General features: G+C 35.8%; 3 protein-coding genes across 3 annotated transcripts; 1 reads left to right on the top strand and 2 right to left on the bottom strand.

Moving 5' to 3' along the window:
- Positions 1–3,464: 3,464 nt before the first annotated feature.
- On the top strand, positions 3,465–4,433 carry LOC147287977 (uncharacterized). The gene has a single exon (XM_086242250.1). It carries the CDS (start codon positions 3,540–3,542, stop codon positions 4,209–4,211), a length of 672 nt encoding a protein of 223 aa, XP_086098376.1. The 5' UTR covers positions 3,465–3,539; the 3' UTR covers positions 4,212–4,433.
- Positions 4,434–7,976: 3,543 nt separating this feature from the next.
- On the bottom strand, positions 7,977–11,729 carry FRS10 (FAR1-related sequence 10). The gene is made up of 5 exons (XM_086241071.1): positions 11,647–11,729; positions 11,436–11,509; positions 9,623–10,689; positions 9,102–9,545; positions 7,977–9,017 (listed from the first exon to the last, which is right to left on the bottom strand). The coding sequence occupies exons 3-5, from the start codon at positions 10,643–10,645 to the stop codon at positions 8,412–8,414; spliced, it is 2,073 nt and encodes a 690-aa protein (XP_086097197.1). The 5' UTR covers positions 10,646–10,689; positions 11,436–11,509; positions 11,647–11,729; the 3' UTR covers positions 7,977–8,411.
- Positions 11,730–12,687: 958 nt separating this feature from the next.
- On the bottom strand, positions 12,688–16,295 carry MEF7 (Tetratricopeptide repeat (TPR)-like superfamily protein). The gene has a single exon (XM_086241788.1). The coding sequence runs from the start codon at positions 16,187–16,189 to the stop codon at positions 12,938–12,940; it is 3,252 nt and encodes a 1,083-aa protein (XP_086097914.1). The 5' UTR covers positions 16,190–16,295; the 3' UTR covers positions 12,688–12,937.
- Between the last annotated feature and the right edge of the window lie 910 nt (positions 16,296–17,205).

Here is a 17,205-nt window from a genome sequence, read left to right as displayed (position 1 = left end):
CCCCCGCAATGCCTACATGATGATAACTCGGCCAGTTTGGTATTGCTGATAGAGGTGTACAATGGGCCGGCTCGTTTAAAATAGGGCAATTTGTGCTTTGTGTCGTGCTTGGGTCGACCCATTAAATAATCGGGTCGGGCTATCTTTACACTTTAAGCTGAGCCAACCTGATTATTTGTTTTTAAATTTTAATAATTATTTAATTATTTATTTTAAGTTATTCAACATTGTCTCAATAATATTATAAGTAAATTAATATTTCACGTATAAGGATTACTTGTACAATTAGAATATTGTATAAAGAAACAATTTTATAAAAAAATTAATAATAAATATGTTTTAAGAAAATAACAAGGGTTTTTTTTCATATTTAGTACCTGAACTTTGACCATTGTCTTAATGTGGTACCTAAACTTTTATTTGTCCCAATTGAGTACCTAAACTTTTATTTTGTGTCCAATAGGTACCAAAATGAATTTCTGTTAAAATTATCAACAAAAGTTAGGGGCAATATAGTCATTTCAAAAAATTTATTTTTTTAATTTTAATTTTTAATTTATTTTTTTTGTTGTGTGTGTTTTTTTAATAATTTTAAACATATAAATAAAATAATTAAAATATACTTTGACTATATTGCCCCTAATTTTTATTGACAATTTTAACAAAAATTCATTTTGATACCTATTAGACACAAAATAAAAGTTTAGGTACTCAATTGGGACAAATAAAAGTTTAGATACCACATTAAGATAAGGGTCAAAGTTTAGGTACTAAATATGAAATAAACTCAAATAACAATTAATAATGAATAACTTTGAAATATTATAATGTTGTAATTAATTTTTGAGAAATTTTATAATTTAAATAAATATTTTTATTTATAGAGACAATTTATTTTTTTAATAATTTGAAAAAGAATTGAGAAAAATTAATGTAAATTGGTCGGCCCAAGCCCGATACGGGTTCGAGCTGACCCAACCCATGACAAGAGTGTACTGGGCCGGTCCAATAGGATAGAAATCCTTGGCCCGGCCCAGTCCAGCTCATAAGTACGGGTTGGGCTTAGTTCGAACCACTTAATAACATGTTAGACCAACTTTAAACGGGTCGTGCTCATGTCGAATTCGGTCCAGCCCAGTCCATTATACATCTCTAATTGCTGATAAGTAAAATAGTTTTGAGAAAAAAACTGCTGTGAAGTAAAGCAAACCCATCTGCTTATTTTGAATCACCCAAAAACGGCTCATTTTGACTTTAATTTTGAAAATATGCAGCTTTTATTTTTTTTTTACCAAACACTTTTGGTTGAAATGTCATTTCTCATATTAAAGTTGGTTATTATCCTTACCTTCATTTTTCTTTATGAGGTGTGACAGTTGTTTGATGAAATGTCTATTTGAGACATTTCGTAAAATAAGAAGCAACGTTCCTATAAAAATAAGTTTTTGGATCTGATGATGAAAATATGAATATTATTGCATAAAAGTGTAAAATATTGATACAAATTTAAAATGCATGGTTTTTGGTTTAGTTTCATTTTAGACCGAATCAACCCTCTCAATGCATGTTTGCTTGCCATATAACAAAATGATGAGGAAGGCTGAACAAATAAGTAAAGATTATTAGTTAAAGACTAAAAAAAGAAACCTCTACAATATTACCCAAGACTTGGGGGTTACACGTGGCAAATGCAGAATGTGAAGTGTGAACCCTCAATTGAGTCAATTCTGTTCAACACCATTCGCACACGTCTTCACACGGATTCATTCAACTATGTACCAACAAGTACGTACGTACAGTATCTATTTTAACTGCAAATTACTAATTTGAAAATACCACACTCGCTATTTGCTTGACCAATTGACTAGAGGTCGTCCTTAACATCTTAGTCAATCCTTATTCAATAAGTTGACCTGTGAATTATAAGTCATCCCCAGACAAAATAGATTAAAGGGGCCTAATCCCTACCCCATTGCCATAATTTACCACCCTAGAATATGAGTATCTTTTGAAATTTCTAGAAATTAAAGAAAAGAGAGTGAGACAAACTATGGTTCTTAGAAATTCTGTAACAATCATGAATGTTAGAAAGTTAGGGGATTAAGGAATTGTTTCAAAAAAAAATTAAGGGGTATTAGAAGAAATTGGGCTTGTTTGGTATCCTATTCAAAAAATGGTTTTTTTACATGTTCTAGTCAAGAAAACATGTTTAACAGACCATACTAAAAAAACAGTTTCTAGAAAAAATTAAAAAGAGGTAATTGCAGAAATGGTCATTATTTACTAAGTTTCGTTTTGGTCCACAAATTTTTTTAAGTGTCATATTAGTCCACGAATTCTCTGAAGTGTTCCTTTTTGGTCCAAATCGAGCAAAACAAGACAATTTTGCCCCACATTTTTGTATCAATGAGTTGACTTTGAGGGACAAAATTGTCCATTTTGGACCAAAATGGAACACATCATATAATTTATGGACCAATATGAAACTTAAAAAAATTTGTGGATCAAAACGAGACTTAGCGAATAATAAGTGGACCATTTCTGTAATTTCCTCAAATTAAAAAACAGACCTCTTTTTAAAAATGATGATTCATCGTTTTTTTTTATGCTTTTTCTTCTTTAACTACCATCATTTTTAAAATTTTTAAAATTGATTTTGAAAACTCACATTATAAAAAAAAAAATCTTAATTTTTGAAAAAAAAAAAATTTGAGTAGGAAACTAAACAGATTAATAATTCACTTTCGAGCTAATATAAAATTTTAAGATAGACTTTGAATATGTGTAATTATTTACAACCCACACATATGAAGTAAATTCAAATATCTTTAACTAAAGTTTGAATATAAAAAATGTATTGAGTTTATAGTTTACTCCTTACTAACACAATTACACAAACTGGACAATCGGTACGAGCTCCATAATCTTGTTACTATTGGCAAGAGCTGATGAGATAAATGGCCATGTTATTTCGCGTACTTCACTCCATGCCTACCCATATGCCAAAACTTTAAGATATGCCATCCTCAACCAAGCTACAAAATCAATGGACCATCCTCAAAATTAACCCCTGAAATTACTATTCAACAAGATATATGAAAAATTAAATTAAAGGAACCCATTAAATCCAACCATCTTTCAATAAAAGGTTTTATTACCTCATATAGAAGAACCTTTTCTCTGAACTTTTCAATGGTATAACATCAATAGAGAAATCTACTACCTAAAAAAACGGGAATCCTCTAAATTGATAATTCAAAGACAAACCTAATTTTCTTGACCTTAATGAGGTAAGTAATATGACAGCTCGAGGAACCACCATAACTTTTGGAAGGACCATGACTCAACTCTTCTTAGTCTTCAAAAAGATATATTAAAAATGTAGTTGACTCAGATGGGGTCTATTTATCTACTATATAAGCATCCACCATTTTCATGTCCTTAGCAAATTGCAAACCAAAGCTCACTAAGTCTCTCTGATTAATACCCACAACCTTCCAACACTGTCCCAGATCTTATAATCCCTCGAAGAACAAACCATGGATCATATCAACCATTCACGCATCCAGTCCTATAATCACAACAAAGTGATCAAGTTTTTGCTCTCAGTCTCAGTCTTAATTTCAATCATTTTGTCTCACTCTTCTTCAATTCGTTTCCTTCTTCATTCCTTCCATGCATTCATATCTTCACCTTCTGTGAAGTGGTTCAGCTACTCATTTGATAAGAATTACATGTTCCTGCTCTGCAATGGACTCTTAGTGTTTATTGTCAAGAACTCTGGGCTTATTGGGTCTTCCCCACCAGAGTCTAATCTCAACAATGATGAATTACCTGCTGGGAAGAACAGAGAAAGCCTGCAAAGAGTGGTTGAATTGACAGAGACAAAAGCACCAAAAGCAATGGAAGAAGTTATCAGTGTGGAAGTTGAAAAAGAGCAAGGAAGAGAAGAAGAAGAAGAAGAAGATGAGATCTTGGTCACAGTAGGAGGGGATAAGAGGGTCTTCATTACTCAGGATATTGAAGAAGAGGAAGGCTACAGAAGTGGGTTTGTTATTGTTGAAGATGATCATGAATATGAAGAAGAAGGAGAAGGAGAAGGAACTGGATTGCTGAGCACAGAGGAGTTGAACAAGAAATGTGATGATTTTATAAGAAAGATGAAAGAAGGAATTAAACTTGAAGTCCAACAGTCCATGATCATGTTTTGATGGCAGCTGTGAGCAAAGAACTAACAAGCTAGTAATTTTGATAATTAAGAGACTACTCTGTGACTATGATTTTTAATTGGTTTCTTATTTTTTCAATTAATGTTTCAACTTAGTTTTTGCTGAAATGTGTTGCAGACTTGCAGATACGATTAGAAATTTTAAGTGAAAACCATAGTGTAATTTGAATGAAGTACAATGTCATTTACCTTTTAGTCTCTACAATTACATTCATCGACCACATTTTATAGTCCAAAAATTAAGACCCGCTTATGTAAGTGGTTCTACATGTATAAAAAATATAATCAACAATTCAATCAGTAACTGTGCTACGTAACATGTATTATTTATTTTGGAGACCTTCTTACCAAGCTTCCCTCCATCAAAAAAATGACTGATATGAGTGGGAGAGCAACTGAAATTGAGAAGCATATCAAATTTTATATTAAACCCATTTTGATTAAAGAAAATAAGAATAACCAAAAGCATGAGTTAGTGAGAGAAAGCTAGCTCCTTCAATTATGTGCAAGGTTTAATTTATTAGAGGGATAAATATGCAACTAGAAAACAAACAAAATTGGATCCCTTGAGTTGAGGGATGAATGATATCCTTGATTTCACTTTTTTCCAATTACTTTATGCTTTGGGGATATCTTTGATTCCTTTTCTTGCTTTATGCATGTTAATGTTAATCCATCTATGTGGAAAGAAGATACCAAGCAATTTCCCACTTGACTTGGTTCCAGCAGGTCTTTCACAAATAGACAATTCAATTATTCAAGCAATTAAGAATATTAATTATTCTAACTAACAAGCTGCTACAAGTCCAATGCACGCAAGCGAGTTCACATTTGTCTGGTCATATCATAAGAGTTGGACATACAACCAGATAATAAACGTTCATAAGTAAAAGGATATGTATGTGCTGGTACATATATAGGCATTAAGTACATGAAATAAAATCTACAAAAACCATCCATTGCCAAACAATATGATGTCATGTTGATTACGCAGTATTATTGTAACATATAATAATTTTTTAATTAAATATATAAAATAATAGTATATGATAAATTAATAATATGGGCCCTCCATATTAATAGACTTTTTGTGCATGCATGTTTACCACATGATGATGAGTTGCCCAAAATTTCTCTCTAGTCTTTAAACAGGGTTGTGTGTGTGTATCAATTTGCTACTACGTACTTCTTGGCGCAAGCTGTTTTAGTAGACACAAAGGGACCATCTCCGACAAAACTTAGAGACCATCAAATCTTAATGAGCATAATATATTAGGTGCATAATGCACATGCACAACACGTACTCGATGGTGAGAGTAAAATGGTAACTCTAATGAAAACGCACTTACATAGGAACCTGACTCTCAACCCTCTCCTTTTCCGAACCAAAACAAACAAAAAACAAAAAACTTTTAGAGCTCGACTCTCGCCCCTCCTCTCCCTTGAATAAAATAAAAATGATGGGAGTAAAATAAGGACGCAAACAAAAGAAGGAAACATGATGAGAGTGAAATTAAGTTTGGACTTGTCCTGGTTTCCTTGGAGCTAAACACTGAGAAATTAATATTGCGCGCTATTCAAAAGCCAGGTAGAGTGGGAGACATGCATGAATTTAGCACCCAACACCAACCAGACGTTTTCTTCTGTGGCTAACAAAATAAAGCCAGGGAAACTCAATTGTTGATTGAAGAGTCAATGTGAAAGTATTGCTCTGTCCGGCCTTTTCAATCTTGATGAGTATTATATGCCATGATGAGTATTACTTATATGCCAGGATAAAAATCGGAAATTCCTTCAAAATCGGTACTCAAATTTACAGATATATCGATGTAAAGAAAGTTGAGTTAGATTTTGATCTTTTGTTAGTTTATTGTTGATTAATTAAGATTAGTAGATGAGTTTTGATCTAATTATGGCTGGATTTGATTTGATTTCATCTTATTCCTCTTTTTCTTCTTAAATTTTGAAATTTTTTATACAATTCTGTCGATATATACTGATATGCTACCAATATTACTGATATTTTGTCGACATATATTAATATTCTGCTGATATATATCAATATTTTTTCAACATATATCGATATTTTTTCAAAATATACCGATATCGAAGAAATATCGGTTACAGCTTACTTAAATATTAGTGAATGAAATTATGGATATCTCAACGAATATATCGACCATATCGTAGATATTTTCATCCATGTTTATATGACAATGAAAGACATTAAATTCTATTTAAAGGACATACAATAAAAGTGATGAGAAATTAAGTCTTTTTATACTGGTGATTACTTTTGTGGCCTTGCATTTGCATAAGGGAAAGACCCATACAACATTGAATCCCTCCACTTTCATTAATTATAAGGGGGTAGGAATCCCTGTGTGTTACACATGTATTTCCCAACTTTTTCTGATCGAGCATCATATGATCGCATATTCCAAATTTAAATGGGTGTGTAATTGTGTGGAATCTCATCGCTCTAATCTTTGACATCTTCCAATCTTTATAGACTTTAGTGCATGTAACCACATGATTATGAGTTGCCCAAAATTTTCTTTCTAGTCCTAGAACAGGGTGTGAGTCAATTTGCTACTTCTTGTCGCTGTTTCAATAGACACAAAGGGACCCTCTCCTACAAAACTTAGGAGATCTTCAAATCTTAATGCAGATAATTAAGTGTGTAATGAGCATGCACAACAACATTCTCTCTCTAGTATATACGTGACAAGGAAGAGAGACAAACAACTGTAGCACCAAATTATGCATCACCATTGACCAGCAATAAAACTTATTTCATCAGATTGCCTTATTGTAGAGTGAGTTTATTGTTAGGCAGTTTGATATATACATTATTGATCCATTTTGTTTAAACTTTTGGTACAATAGTTGTTTGACATATATTGGTATCAAAGGACTAGTTACAGAAGGTTTTGTGTGCGAAACCTTCAACCCCTGCTAATCACTTAGCATGCCAACAACAAGATGGAGCTACTCGTATATTGTACATATATCTACCTCTCCTCATACAAACGTGCATGATGGGGCTGCACATGAAGAGTGTATATACATTGTTTGTTTATTCTCGATAGCTTAAGTTTTAGGATCTAGTACTTAAAATGCACTAACATTGGTGCTCGACTCTCGGCCCTCCTCTTTCTTGAGAAATAAAAAATGACCGGAGTAAAATAAGGATAGAAACAAAGAGAAAAAAAGGAGAAACAAGATGAGAGTGAAATTGACTTTGGACTTGTCCTGGTTTCCTTGATGCCAAACACTCACAAATATTGCACTTGAACAGCCAGGTAGAGTGGGGGACATGAATTTATTCGTGTTTTATGTGCCCCCAACCCTAACCAGACGTTTTCTTCTGTGGCAAACATAATAAAGCCAGGGAAACTAAACTGTTCATTGGAGAGTCTAGGTGAAACCGTGAAAGTAATGCTTTGTCGTTTTGAACTTTGATGAGTGTTACTTATGACAACAATGAAAGACATTGAATTCCATTTAAAGGACCTACAGAAACAGGCCAGTGTCATTTTTTTATTGACCCCACTCTACAATAAAAGTGATGAGCAAGTCTTTGCACCTTCTCTGGTAGTGGTCCAATTCAAACTTTGATGGAACGAGTTGAGTCTTGAGCTGTAATGGAATATGATTTACAAATGAAAATAATTTTGAGAAAATACAAGGAACAGTGGATTTTGCATAAATTCTTGTTTCATCCCTAAATGGAGGAGACCAGAGAGTGAGGTTCATAATCATAATTATTTCAGAACCAACATAATCACATAACAGACATAACTGCCAAGATGGTATCCCAATTTACATTATAAGGGGATTTATCAAAATTGCAACTTACACTTTACACTGAACAATGCCAAGCTTCCCCCTACCCCTCTTTCCACCTCTTTCCAACATTTAGTGGTACTCGGAGTAAATGCACTGAAAAAATGCCATTCATTCAGACAATCTGAGCTGGCTCGCCAGGGTCGATAAAAAATTGTATACTGTTCCTTTATCTTGTTTGCAAATATTCGTAGTGTGAGCTTATTAATGTTAATGAATACTATTTGATGCCTTGCACACCACCTCATTCACCCTCCAATGATCCTGAATCCTATAATGAACAAGGGTCCCGGTGCAGCATCCATATTAACCGTCATTTGCTAAGCCAAGACGCCTAGGATTCACTGATGTTATTAGCAGCCATATTCACAGCATATTCTTCAATTACTGGCATATTTCTAACATGCTCAAGAAGACTGGTCAGTTCTTTATGAACATAATTAAATCTTTCCTTGGAGATTAACGACTCTGTCAATAAAGTAGCAGCAAGAGTGTGAAACACCTGAGCACACTCGTCGCTGCTGATTTGTGCATTTTGATCATCCAAAGAAACCAAGGAACTTTCTAGCCGCCAACGGAGCAGAAAATATTTTTCAGGGAGTTGAAAGTAGTTCTTCACTACAAGTACGCGAAGGGAATGCCTGCATAAAATTCCAGAATGCTCAAATTCCTTACAGGAACAGTGAATTTGCTCATCATCTGGTATCCAAATGACAAGACACTCTCCGTCCAATTTCTTGAAGTGTCGCACAAGATATGATCCATTTGCCATTTCTGTTGTTGCATATTGCACAGACAGAACAATTTCATGTTGTAAGACATTGAAAGCATAAGGTGTAAGAATATTCCGTGCATGTTCTTCAATAGGCATGCCGGTCTTGACATGCATATACTGCATCCCTTCTCTGGTCTGAGTCCCAAAGTTAGCAGCAACCATAACCTTCAAGATCCCAAAATAGAACTTAATGATGCAATTATCCAAATTTGAAGAACATACATGCACAGAAAAATTCAATAGACATACCTGCTCAAAGAATACTTGCAGACATGTCTCTGCATTCAAAATTCTTTTCAAGAATGACTCCAAAGACAGTGAAAAATCGGCTGTCAGTGTCCGAGCAAGAAAGTAACTTCTAATGTAAGGAAATGGCCATGACGCTCGATATGAATACAATAAAGCTATATGCTTATCAGACACAAGGCCAAACCGAGCAACCAAAATGTTCCATTGATGTTCAAAGTCTTCTACACTCTCCAGGTGAGACAACATGTCAAACTCAGCTTTAAAATTTACATACTGTGATCCGAGAGGCAAAGAGAACCAACTGGATAGTTTGGATAGAATATGCCATATACATATAACGTGTTTTGTATTTGGAAATTCACTTGCTATTGCATCTCTGAGCCCTGAGTCTATATCAGTTAGAATAGTTTGTGGACATCTTCCTCCCATAAATCGCATAAAAGCCTGTTCAAAAGAAGAAAATCATAAGAAAACACACAAAGACTGGAGCACATTGATCACAAGAATTTACATCCACAAACCTGTAAAGCCCAAGCAAATGAATGAGAACTTTCATCTTGTAGCAGCACACACCCTAAGAAGATTGCCTTGCCATGATTATCAATACCAAACCACACTCCAAGGAGTAATCCATAAGTAACAGAACGATATGTAGTGTCAAAAGTAACTACATCACCAAAAACAGTATATGCACGAATTGAGTCGCCATATGACCATGCAATATTTTCAACCTTCTCATTTTCATCTATAGTATAATCATAGACAAAATCTGGATCCCTCTCTGTCATAGCCTTGCAGGCCTCGAGAAGTTCTAGCATATCATTCTCTCTTTTCTCAGAGAGCAAAGCATCATTTTCTTGAACAGTCTTCTTACAAGTCCGAACAAAATTCCTAACATCTTTCTCTATGAAGGGCAACTGTCCAGGTTGAACTCCCCTTTCTAGCTCCAACACCTTCACTATCCGGTTTACAGGAAACCCAGCTTTGGAGAGTAAAAGAATGCGTTCTTGATCAGACTCTTGTATTTTACGATATGCAGGAAGTAGGCGCACTTGGTCATCTTCCAATAACTCATGATTATGAACATTACTAAACTGTGAAACATACCATTGAGTAACACCGTCAACAATTTCCTTCGTCAAATACAACTTCGCATCGCATCCACATCGTACTGATTTTCGCTCCCTAGGATGCTCCACATTGGCCTTTTTTCTTGGTTGATTAAATCCTGACCGATAGCAAACAAAATCTCGTCTATATATCCCTAAGTTTTGGCTTTCTGTTGAGCGTGCTTTTCTAATTGAAAATCCATTCTTCCGAGCAAAATTGCTGTAGTATTCAAAAGCATCATCATCAGTTTGGAAAATTTGACCAACATAAGGAGTGAAGACAGCTTCTGATGATGACGATGATGGAGTTGTCTCAATCTTTACATGCTGAGAACTTACTGAGGCTGGATCATCTCCTTCATACTTAATATAACACTTCCAATCTCCACATGGGCACTGCTGGCGTCGAATCCAGATGTTATTTGATGGCTTCATTGCCCTTTCTTAGGAAACGCAAGAAGTGTCCTAGCTTATATATCCTTTTGCCAAACAAACAGTGGAAAAAAAAAGGATTTAAAATAAATTAGAACTTAGAATCAAAGGTTTGTTGTTGCTTTTCAGACTGTCATATACAAGAAATACAACTATTTACTTACTGAGTCTAGACAACTATTTACTTACTGAATCTAGACAACTATTTACTTACTTGAGTCCAGAAAACTACTTAACTATTTACTCACTTGAGTATAGACAACTATTTACTTACTGAGTAGTTGTTTCATTATCATTATTATTTGTCCCAGAGACTACTCTGAAACATATATAGCAGGAAAACATTTAAATTTAAAGAAAATAAAGGGAAATATTTCCTTAAAATGCATAATTCATTATGTGGTTGAAGTCCAAACTCCAAACAAAGCAAAGAACGAAAACTGAAGCAAAACAAACCAGACCCACTTCATGACTAAGACTGAATACTATATAAAAAACAAAAAACAGAAGAAAAGATTGTACAGTTTAGCTGAAGATAGTGAAAGCTAAATTAATAGAAAAATAAATAAATTTGTTATGGACTAACAATAAATCACAATTCCACATTTCCACAGCAGAGACATGTCACGGTTAGAATTTGAGTAAAAGAAATGGGAAAAATAAAAGATAACCAGCAACAAACATGGATTGAACTTTTATTTTTTTTTAAAACCCCCAAAAATTGAGCTTTCAGGCAGTGAGAAAAAAAAAAAAAACTAAAAAGTATACGTAGTATTATAAAAATGGCACGTACCAGTATAGAAGGCCGTCAAGTGGCTATAATTATTCAGACTTTGACAATGTGGTGTTGCAGAGCAGCTCCAAGTGCTTAGGTCCGGAAGTTCATGAACATGAAAAATTATAAGAAAATTAGTTCAAAAAACCCATAACTTACAGTTGTTGTGAATAAGGTAAAAAACTTAACTTTAAACAGGGATTAATCAATTTGAAGAGAAATTGCATACCCGATAAAGAAATGCGAGAGGAAAAATAAATCCCTTTTTGTGTTTTTCTTCGCGCTTTGGGTTCTTCATCGTCTCTGTAAAAGAATTTCAGTTATTTTTAGAAAACTGAAGAAGATATTATTGTAGAAGAAGTCAATGGAGGCCCAAAAAAAAGAAGTCAATGGAAGCCCAAATAGAGTAATGGGTCTACTCCAGTATGGCCACCAAGTCAGCATAGTCACGCTAGTTGTGGGCCTACTAAAATCTGAGTTGTGGGCTTATAGTATTATAGGTCTTTTGATCAAAACAGAAATTGCAAAAAATAGCAAAAATTTAGATTTTCTAACAAAAATAGTAATCTGTTAAAAATTTGTGTTTGAAGACAATGATTGATTTGTTCTCAAAAAAAAAAAAAAAGATAATGATTCTCTTGTATGTTTTAGATGCTTTGGTGGGTGCAATCTTTAGTCAATGACATTTTTCAACTTGTTAGCTGTTTTCCAGTGTCATTTCGTCACATATTATTGGAAGGCTACTTTGGTTGTGGATTTAATTATTAAGCATGATAGGTTTCAGATTGCTTCACATACTTGGAACCATCCGTTTCCGAGTTTTGCAAGTTTAGTGAAAATTTAATATCTAAACCTCTTTAACCTTTGAACTCGACTTGTTTGAGTAATATACTTAAACTCCCTTCGAGAAGTAAAATTTGTATGTATGAATGTATACATTTATTATCTCTGATCACGTGACTTAATATGTAATGAGTTATCCATAACAGATAAGTTTTTCTCCCCGTTTTCAAGTATCAAAAGTTAAGTCTCAAGTTATGCACATCCAAGCATGTTAGAAAACCATTTAGAAAATTAAAAGAGTTGAGAAAAGACTACGGACCTATATGCAATTTAAAAAAAAAAAAAAAAAGTTTATGAGTTTAAGAATGATAACTACTCATTTTCTCAGCTTACCACATGCAGAGCTTGAATTTCCCTACTTGGAGTACATAATTATTGAAGGTTATGCTGCACAATAAGCAGCCTCACATAAATCCTGGACTTCTTTAAATTAGCCAAAATTTGTTTGATACACATGTTGTAACCCAAAATAATAAATTACTGTACAACAATGCCAAATTTAAGCTACTATGAAAAAGTGTCGGCTAGCTTAGTTGATAAAATGACTTTCGTCTCTCTCACTCATCAGCCGTTTCAGTGTATTGTCTCATATCTAATATCAATGTCACCCAAATGAAAAATCTCACATTGTCAACCATGCTCAAGGTCTCCATTAGTACTGAATACCAACTAATCGATTACCAGTAATCCCCACATGAACACTTGCCATCTGCAAAATGATGAAATCTGTTTGAATCTCGCAATACTATTTGCCTGCCAACAATCTTCGATATGTATTTGAAAGCGGAGTGGCAGTCACCACAAACACGAAGATTTTTCATGATCCTTATAGGCAGCTGTGATTCGCAAGTAAGAACATATGCAACTGCAAGCTTCTCACTGTGATAGCTCAGGAGTTCTTCCTTATTCTCCAGTTCAAGATCATAAAGAGCAAATTTCGTCTCAGGCACATATCCGGCATCCCTCATTTTCTTGTTGAGTTCCTTCAGTTTTTCATATATCAAATCCTTCTCTGGGTGTGACTTGTCTCCAGCTATAAAAACATGAACACCATCCTTCATGGTGACCCAACTACACCCAGCTTCCTTCTTCACTGCTGCCTTCCTCATTGCCATTCTAGCCTTTGCCACTTCATCCCACTTCCCTCCGGAAGCATACATGTTAGCAAGAAGCACATAGTTCACAGCGTTTTGGGGTTCCGACTCCAAAAGCATTTCAGCAGCTCTCCTGCCTAGCTCTGTGTTACAACCATTAGCTCGGCCACAAGCCCCTAAAACTGTCCTCCAAATAAGAACATTAGGCTTCATTGGCATTTTATTAATGAAGTCCTCTATCTTATTTAGTTTGCCTGCCCGGCCAAGAAGATCGACCATACATGAAAAGTGCTCCATCCTAGGAGCCAGTCCATGTATTTTACTCATGGATTTGAAATGCTGAAACCCTTCCTCCACAAGTCCTGCATGGCTACAAGCTGATAAGACCCCGACAAATGTAACATGATCTGGCATCTGACCTTGTTGCTTCATCTGCGTGAAAAGCCTCAGAGCTTTGTGTCCATGTCCATTGCGAGCATACCCGGATATCAATGAATTCCAGGAATATACATTCCTCACTGGCATCAACTCGAAGAATCTTGAAGCATAATCAATTCTTCCACATTTTGAGTACATGTCAATGAGTGCACTCCCAACTACAACATCTGATTCCAAACAAGCTCTTATCCCACAAGCATGAACTTGCATACCACGCTCTAATGTTGCAACTGATGCACAAGCACTGAGAACAGTAGCAAAGGTAAAAGAGTCTAATCTCTGACCCCTCTGCATCATGAGCCAGACCAAATCCATGGCCTTGGGCAATAGCTCATTGTGTATGTATCCAGAAATCATGGAATTCCAACTTACTTCATCCTTTCTCTCAGACATTCTAGAAAATATCTTCTCACAATCATCTATCCCTCCACACTTTCCATAGCAAGCCATAAGCGCATTCTCAATAACACAGTCTTCCGCAGCATTGTATTTTAAGACAACAGCATGAATCTGCTGGCTCATCTCGTGAACTGAGACAGATGAAGCTGCCGCAAGAATGTTCATAAATGTTACTCTATTAAGTTTCCATCCAGATTGCATCATGTCCAAGAAATATTCTACAGCTTCTAAAACTGATGCCTCTGCACCAGCTAAAGCCCCAATTATAGAATTCCATGAGACTTGATCGTACTCCGGCATCAAGAAGAAAACATTTCGGCATTCACTAAGATACCCAGTGTCAGAATACAATGCAAGAAGAGCATTTGAAACTGAAACATCCAAATCAAGTCCCAATTTAAGTGCTTCACAATGCATCTGCTGTCCCAGCATGATCCACCCCAAGCTTGCACATGAACTCAAAGCACTAATTAAAGTGAAATTTGAAGGCGTCAACTCAGATCTCCTCATTTCACAGAAGTTTATGACTGCATCTTCAGAACGCTCATTCTGGTCAAGTCCCGAAATCAGAGAGTTCCATGAGATTAAGTCTTTGTCGACCATGTGCCTGAAAACTGAGCAGGCATCATCAATAGCACCACATTTAGCATACATATTAACAAGTCCATTTCCTATTGCAACCTTCCTGTAAATCAAGCCAGTCCCAATTACATGTGCGTGAACCTCTCTTCCCTTTCTTTTACCTTCCTCCAAAACAGAAAATTCAGCAAAGGAACTTAAAAGAACCACAAGTGAATCAAGGTTTATTCTAACCAAGTCCTTCATCTCCATGAAAACTTCAGTGGCTTCTTCTCCTCGCTTTTGCCTCACCAATCCAACCATCAATCCATTCATAGATACTGCATTCCTCTCACTCATCTGCTCGAAAATCTTCCAAGAATAATCAATTAACCCAAACCTTGCAAACCCACTAACCAAAGCACTTCCTACATACAAATCCTGCAAAAATCCAGATTTTTTTACCCTGGCCAGCAATTGCTGAAGCAAACTCAAACCAGAATCAGCTAAAGAACAAGCAGCAGTAATTAAGCTACCAAATGTGTACTCACTAGGTTGCAAACTGAAAGCTAAACCATCCTTTTCCATGCTTGAGAAAAGCTTGAAAACAGAGACTGCATCACCTCTCTGGCAATAAACCGAAATAATAGAATTCCAAGATATTGAATTTCTAACCTTTATCTCATAGAAAACCCGGTAAGCATCATCAAGAAAACCCAAACATCTTCCATACATTGACATCAGCACATTAGCCATTACCACATCAGACGCATGCTTCGTTTTACATATTAACCCATGAATTTGCATCCCAAACTTAAGCTTGCAAAGACCGGACTCCTGGCAAGCTCGAAGAACACTACCAAAAGCATAAGGACTCGGCAAAAAACCATCAGAAACCATCTGTTTAAAATGCGCACACGCCTCATTTGGCATACCATTCTGGGCATACCCCGAAATCAAGCAAGCCCACGTAACCGAGTTCCTATCAGGCATTTCTTCGAACAACTTACGCGCTTCCACCAAAGCACCAATTCTGACGTAAACATTAAGAAGGGTATTGCACAAAAACAAATCATTAGCAAACCCATGTTTGAAAATGTGCAAATGGAAGCTTTGAGCGTCATTTGAGGTACGCGAGTCCCGGTACCGAGTAGCAAGATACCCATATGTTCCAGTGTTGGTGTGCGTGAAATGTGGAGAAGAGGGTGGGGTTTGGAGCTGCGTGTGGGGTGATAGGTAGTGATCAACCAAGTTTTGCAATGGGATTAGAGGGCGAGTTGGGTTTTGCGATTTGAAGAAGAGAGAGGCGTGTGGTGGGTCTGAGACAACAACAGGGGAGGCAGTGAATGTAGTGAAAGTGAAAGCAGGGTTTGAACAGTGAGGGAGTCTTCTTCTTCTGTAAGCGTGAGAGGGTGTGAGCAAGAGCAACCAGCGAAACATAGTCCAGTGAAGACGGGTATGCTTTCCACCTTCATGTTTTTTCGCGCGGTTTCATGAAGAATGTTGAGACTTCCAAAGTTTCAAACAGGATCGTTGTTTCTCAACTTCTCTAGCGTTTGGTCACCAAAAAAAATCAAATTACATGTCAATATCACTTGGTGAAAAAAAACAACCCACTTAAGAAGTGAACAAAAAATAAATTAATTAACCAGTTAAATAGATAAAAAATACAAATATTGAGTAATTTATTATCAATTTATATGAACACAATGTGAATTGCCCCAAAGATGATCAAGGTGCCCTTGAAATTCAACTCAAGTTGAGTAAAGCTACGTTAAAAAGAAAAGTGTAACAGAAGTTACACAACACAATGTGTGCACAAATATGATTGGAATTATGTGTAATTTCCATGCGAAAAAATTATGTGTATAATATAAGTTATATAACTATTTTGGCAAACTTTATGAGTGGTTTATCAAGACTTTCGGCATGATCTAATTTTATGGGGTGAATTATTTAAAAGGGTGGCTTTGCAAGACTATATGGTCCATCTCAATGGTCTTGACAAGATTGTTTGTGGTGATGATCAATGGCTGATTATCACGTTCAAGACTTAAAGCGTTAATGGGACAAAAGTAAGTTGGAATTAGTGGGGGGAGCGAGAGAGAGAGAGAGAGAGAGAGAGAGAGAGAGAGAGAGAGAGAGAGAGAGAGAGAGAGGGTGAATAATGCTGAGGAGGACTTGTTGCAATTCAAGCAAAGCTTCATCATAGAAAAGTCTGCTTCTCTAGATCCTTTTGCTTATCCAAAGGTTGCATCTTGGAGCACGCAAGAAGAAGATCATAAGAAGAGCAGTTGCTGCTCATGGGATGGTACGTGTTGAGTGCGATGAAGACTCTGGCCATGTCATTGGCCTTGACCTCAGCAGTGGTTGTCTTCATGGTTCTATCAACTCCAGCAGCGGTCTCTTCCAACTTGTTCACTTATGGAGGCTTGACCTCTCAGATAACAACTTCC

The sequence above is a fragment of the Dryas octopetala genome, chromosome 4, assembly GCF_963921425.1.
Source record: "Dryas octopetala chromosome 4, drDryOcto1.1, whole genome shotgun sequence".
Lineage (NCBI taxonomy): Eukaryota > Viridiplantae > Streptophyta > Magnoliopsida > Rosales > Rosaceae > Dryas > Dryas octopetala.
This window is presented reverse-complemented; position numbering and strand designations above follow the sequence as displayed.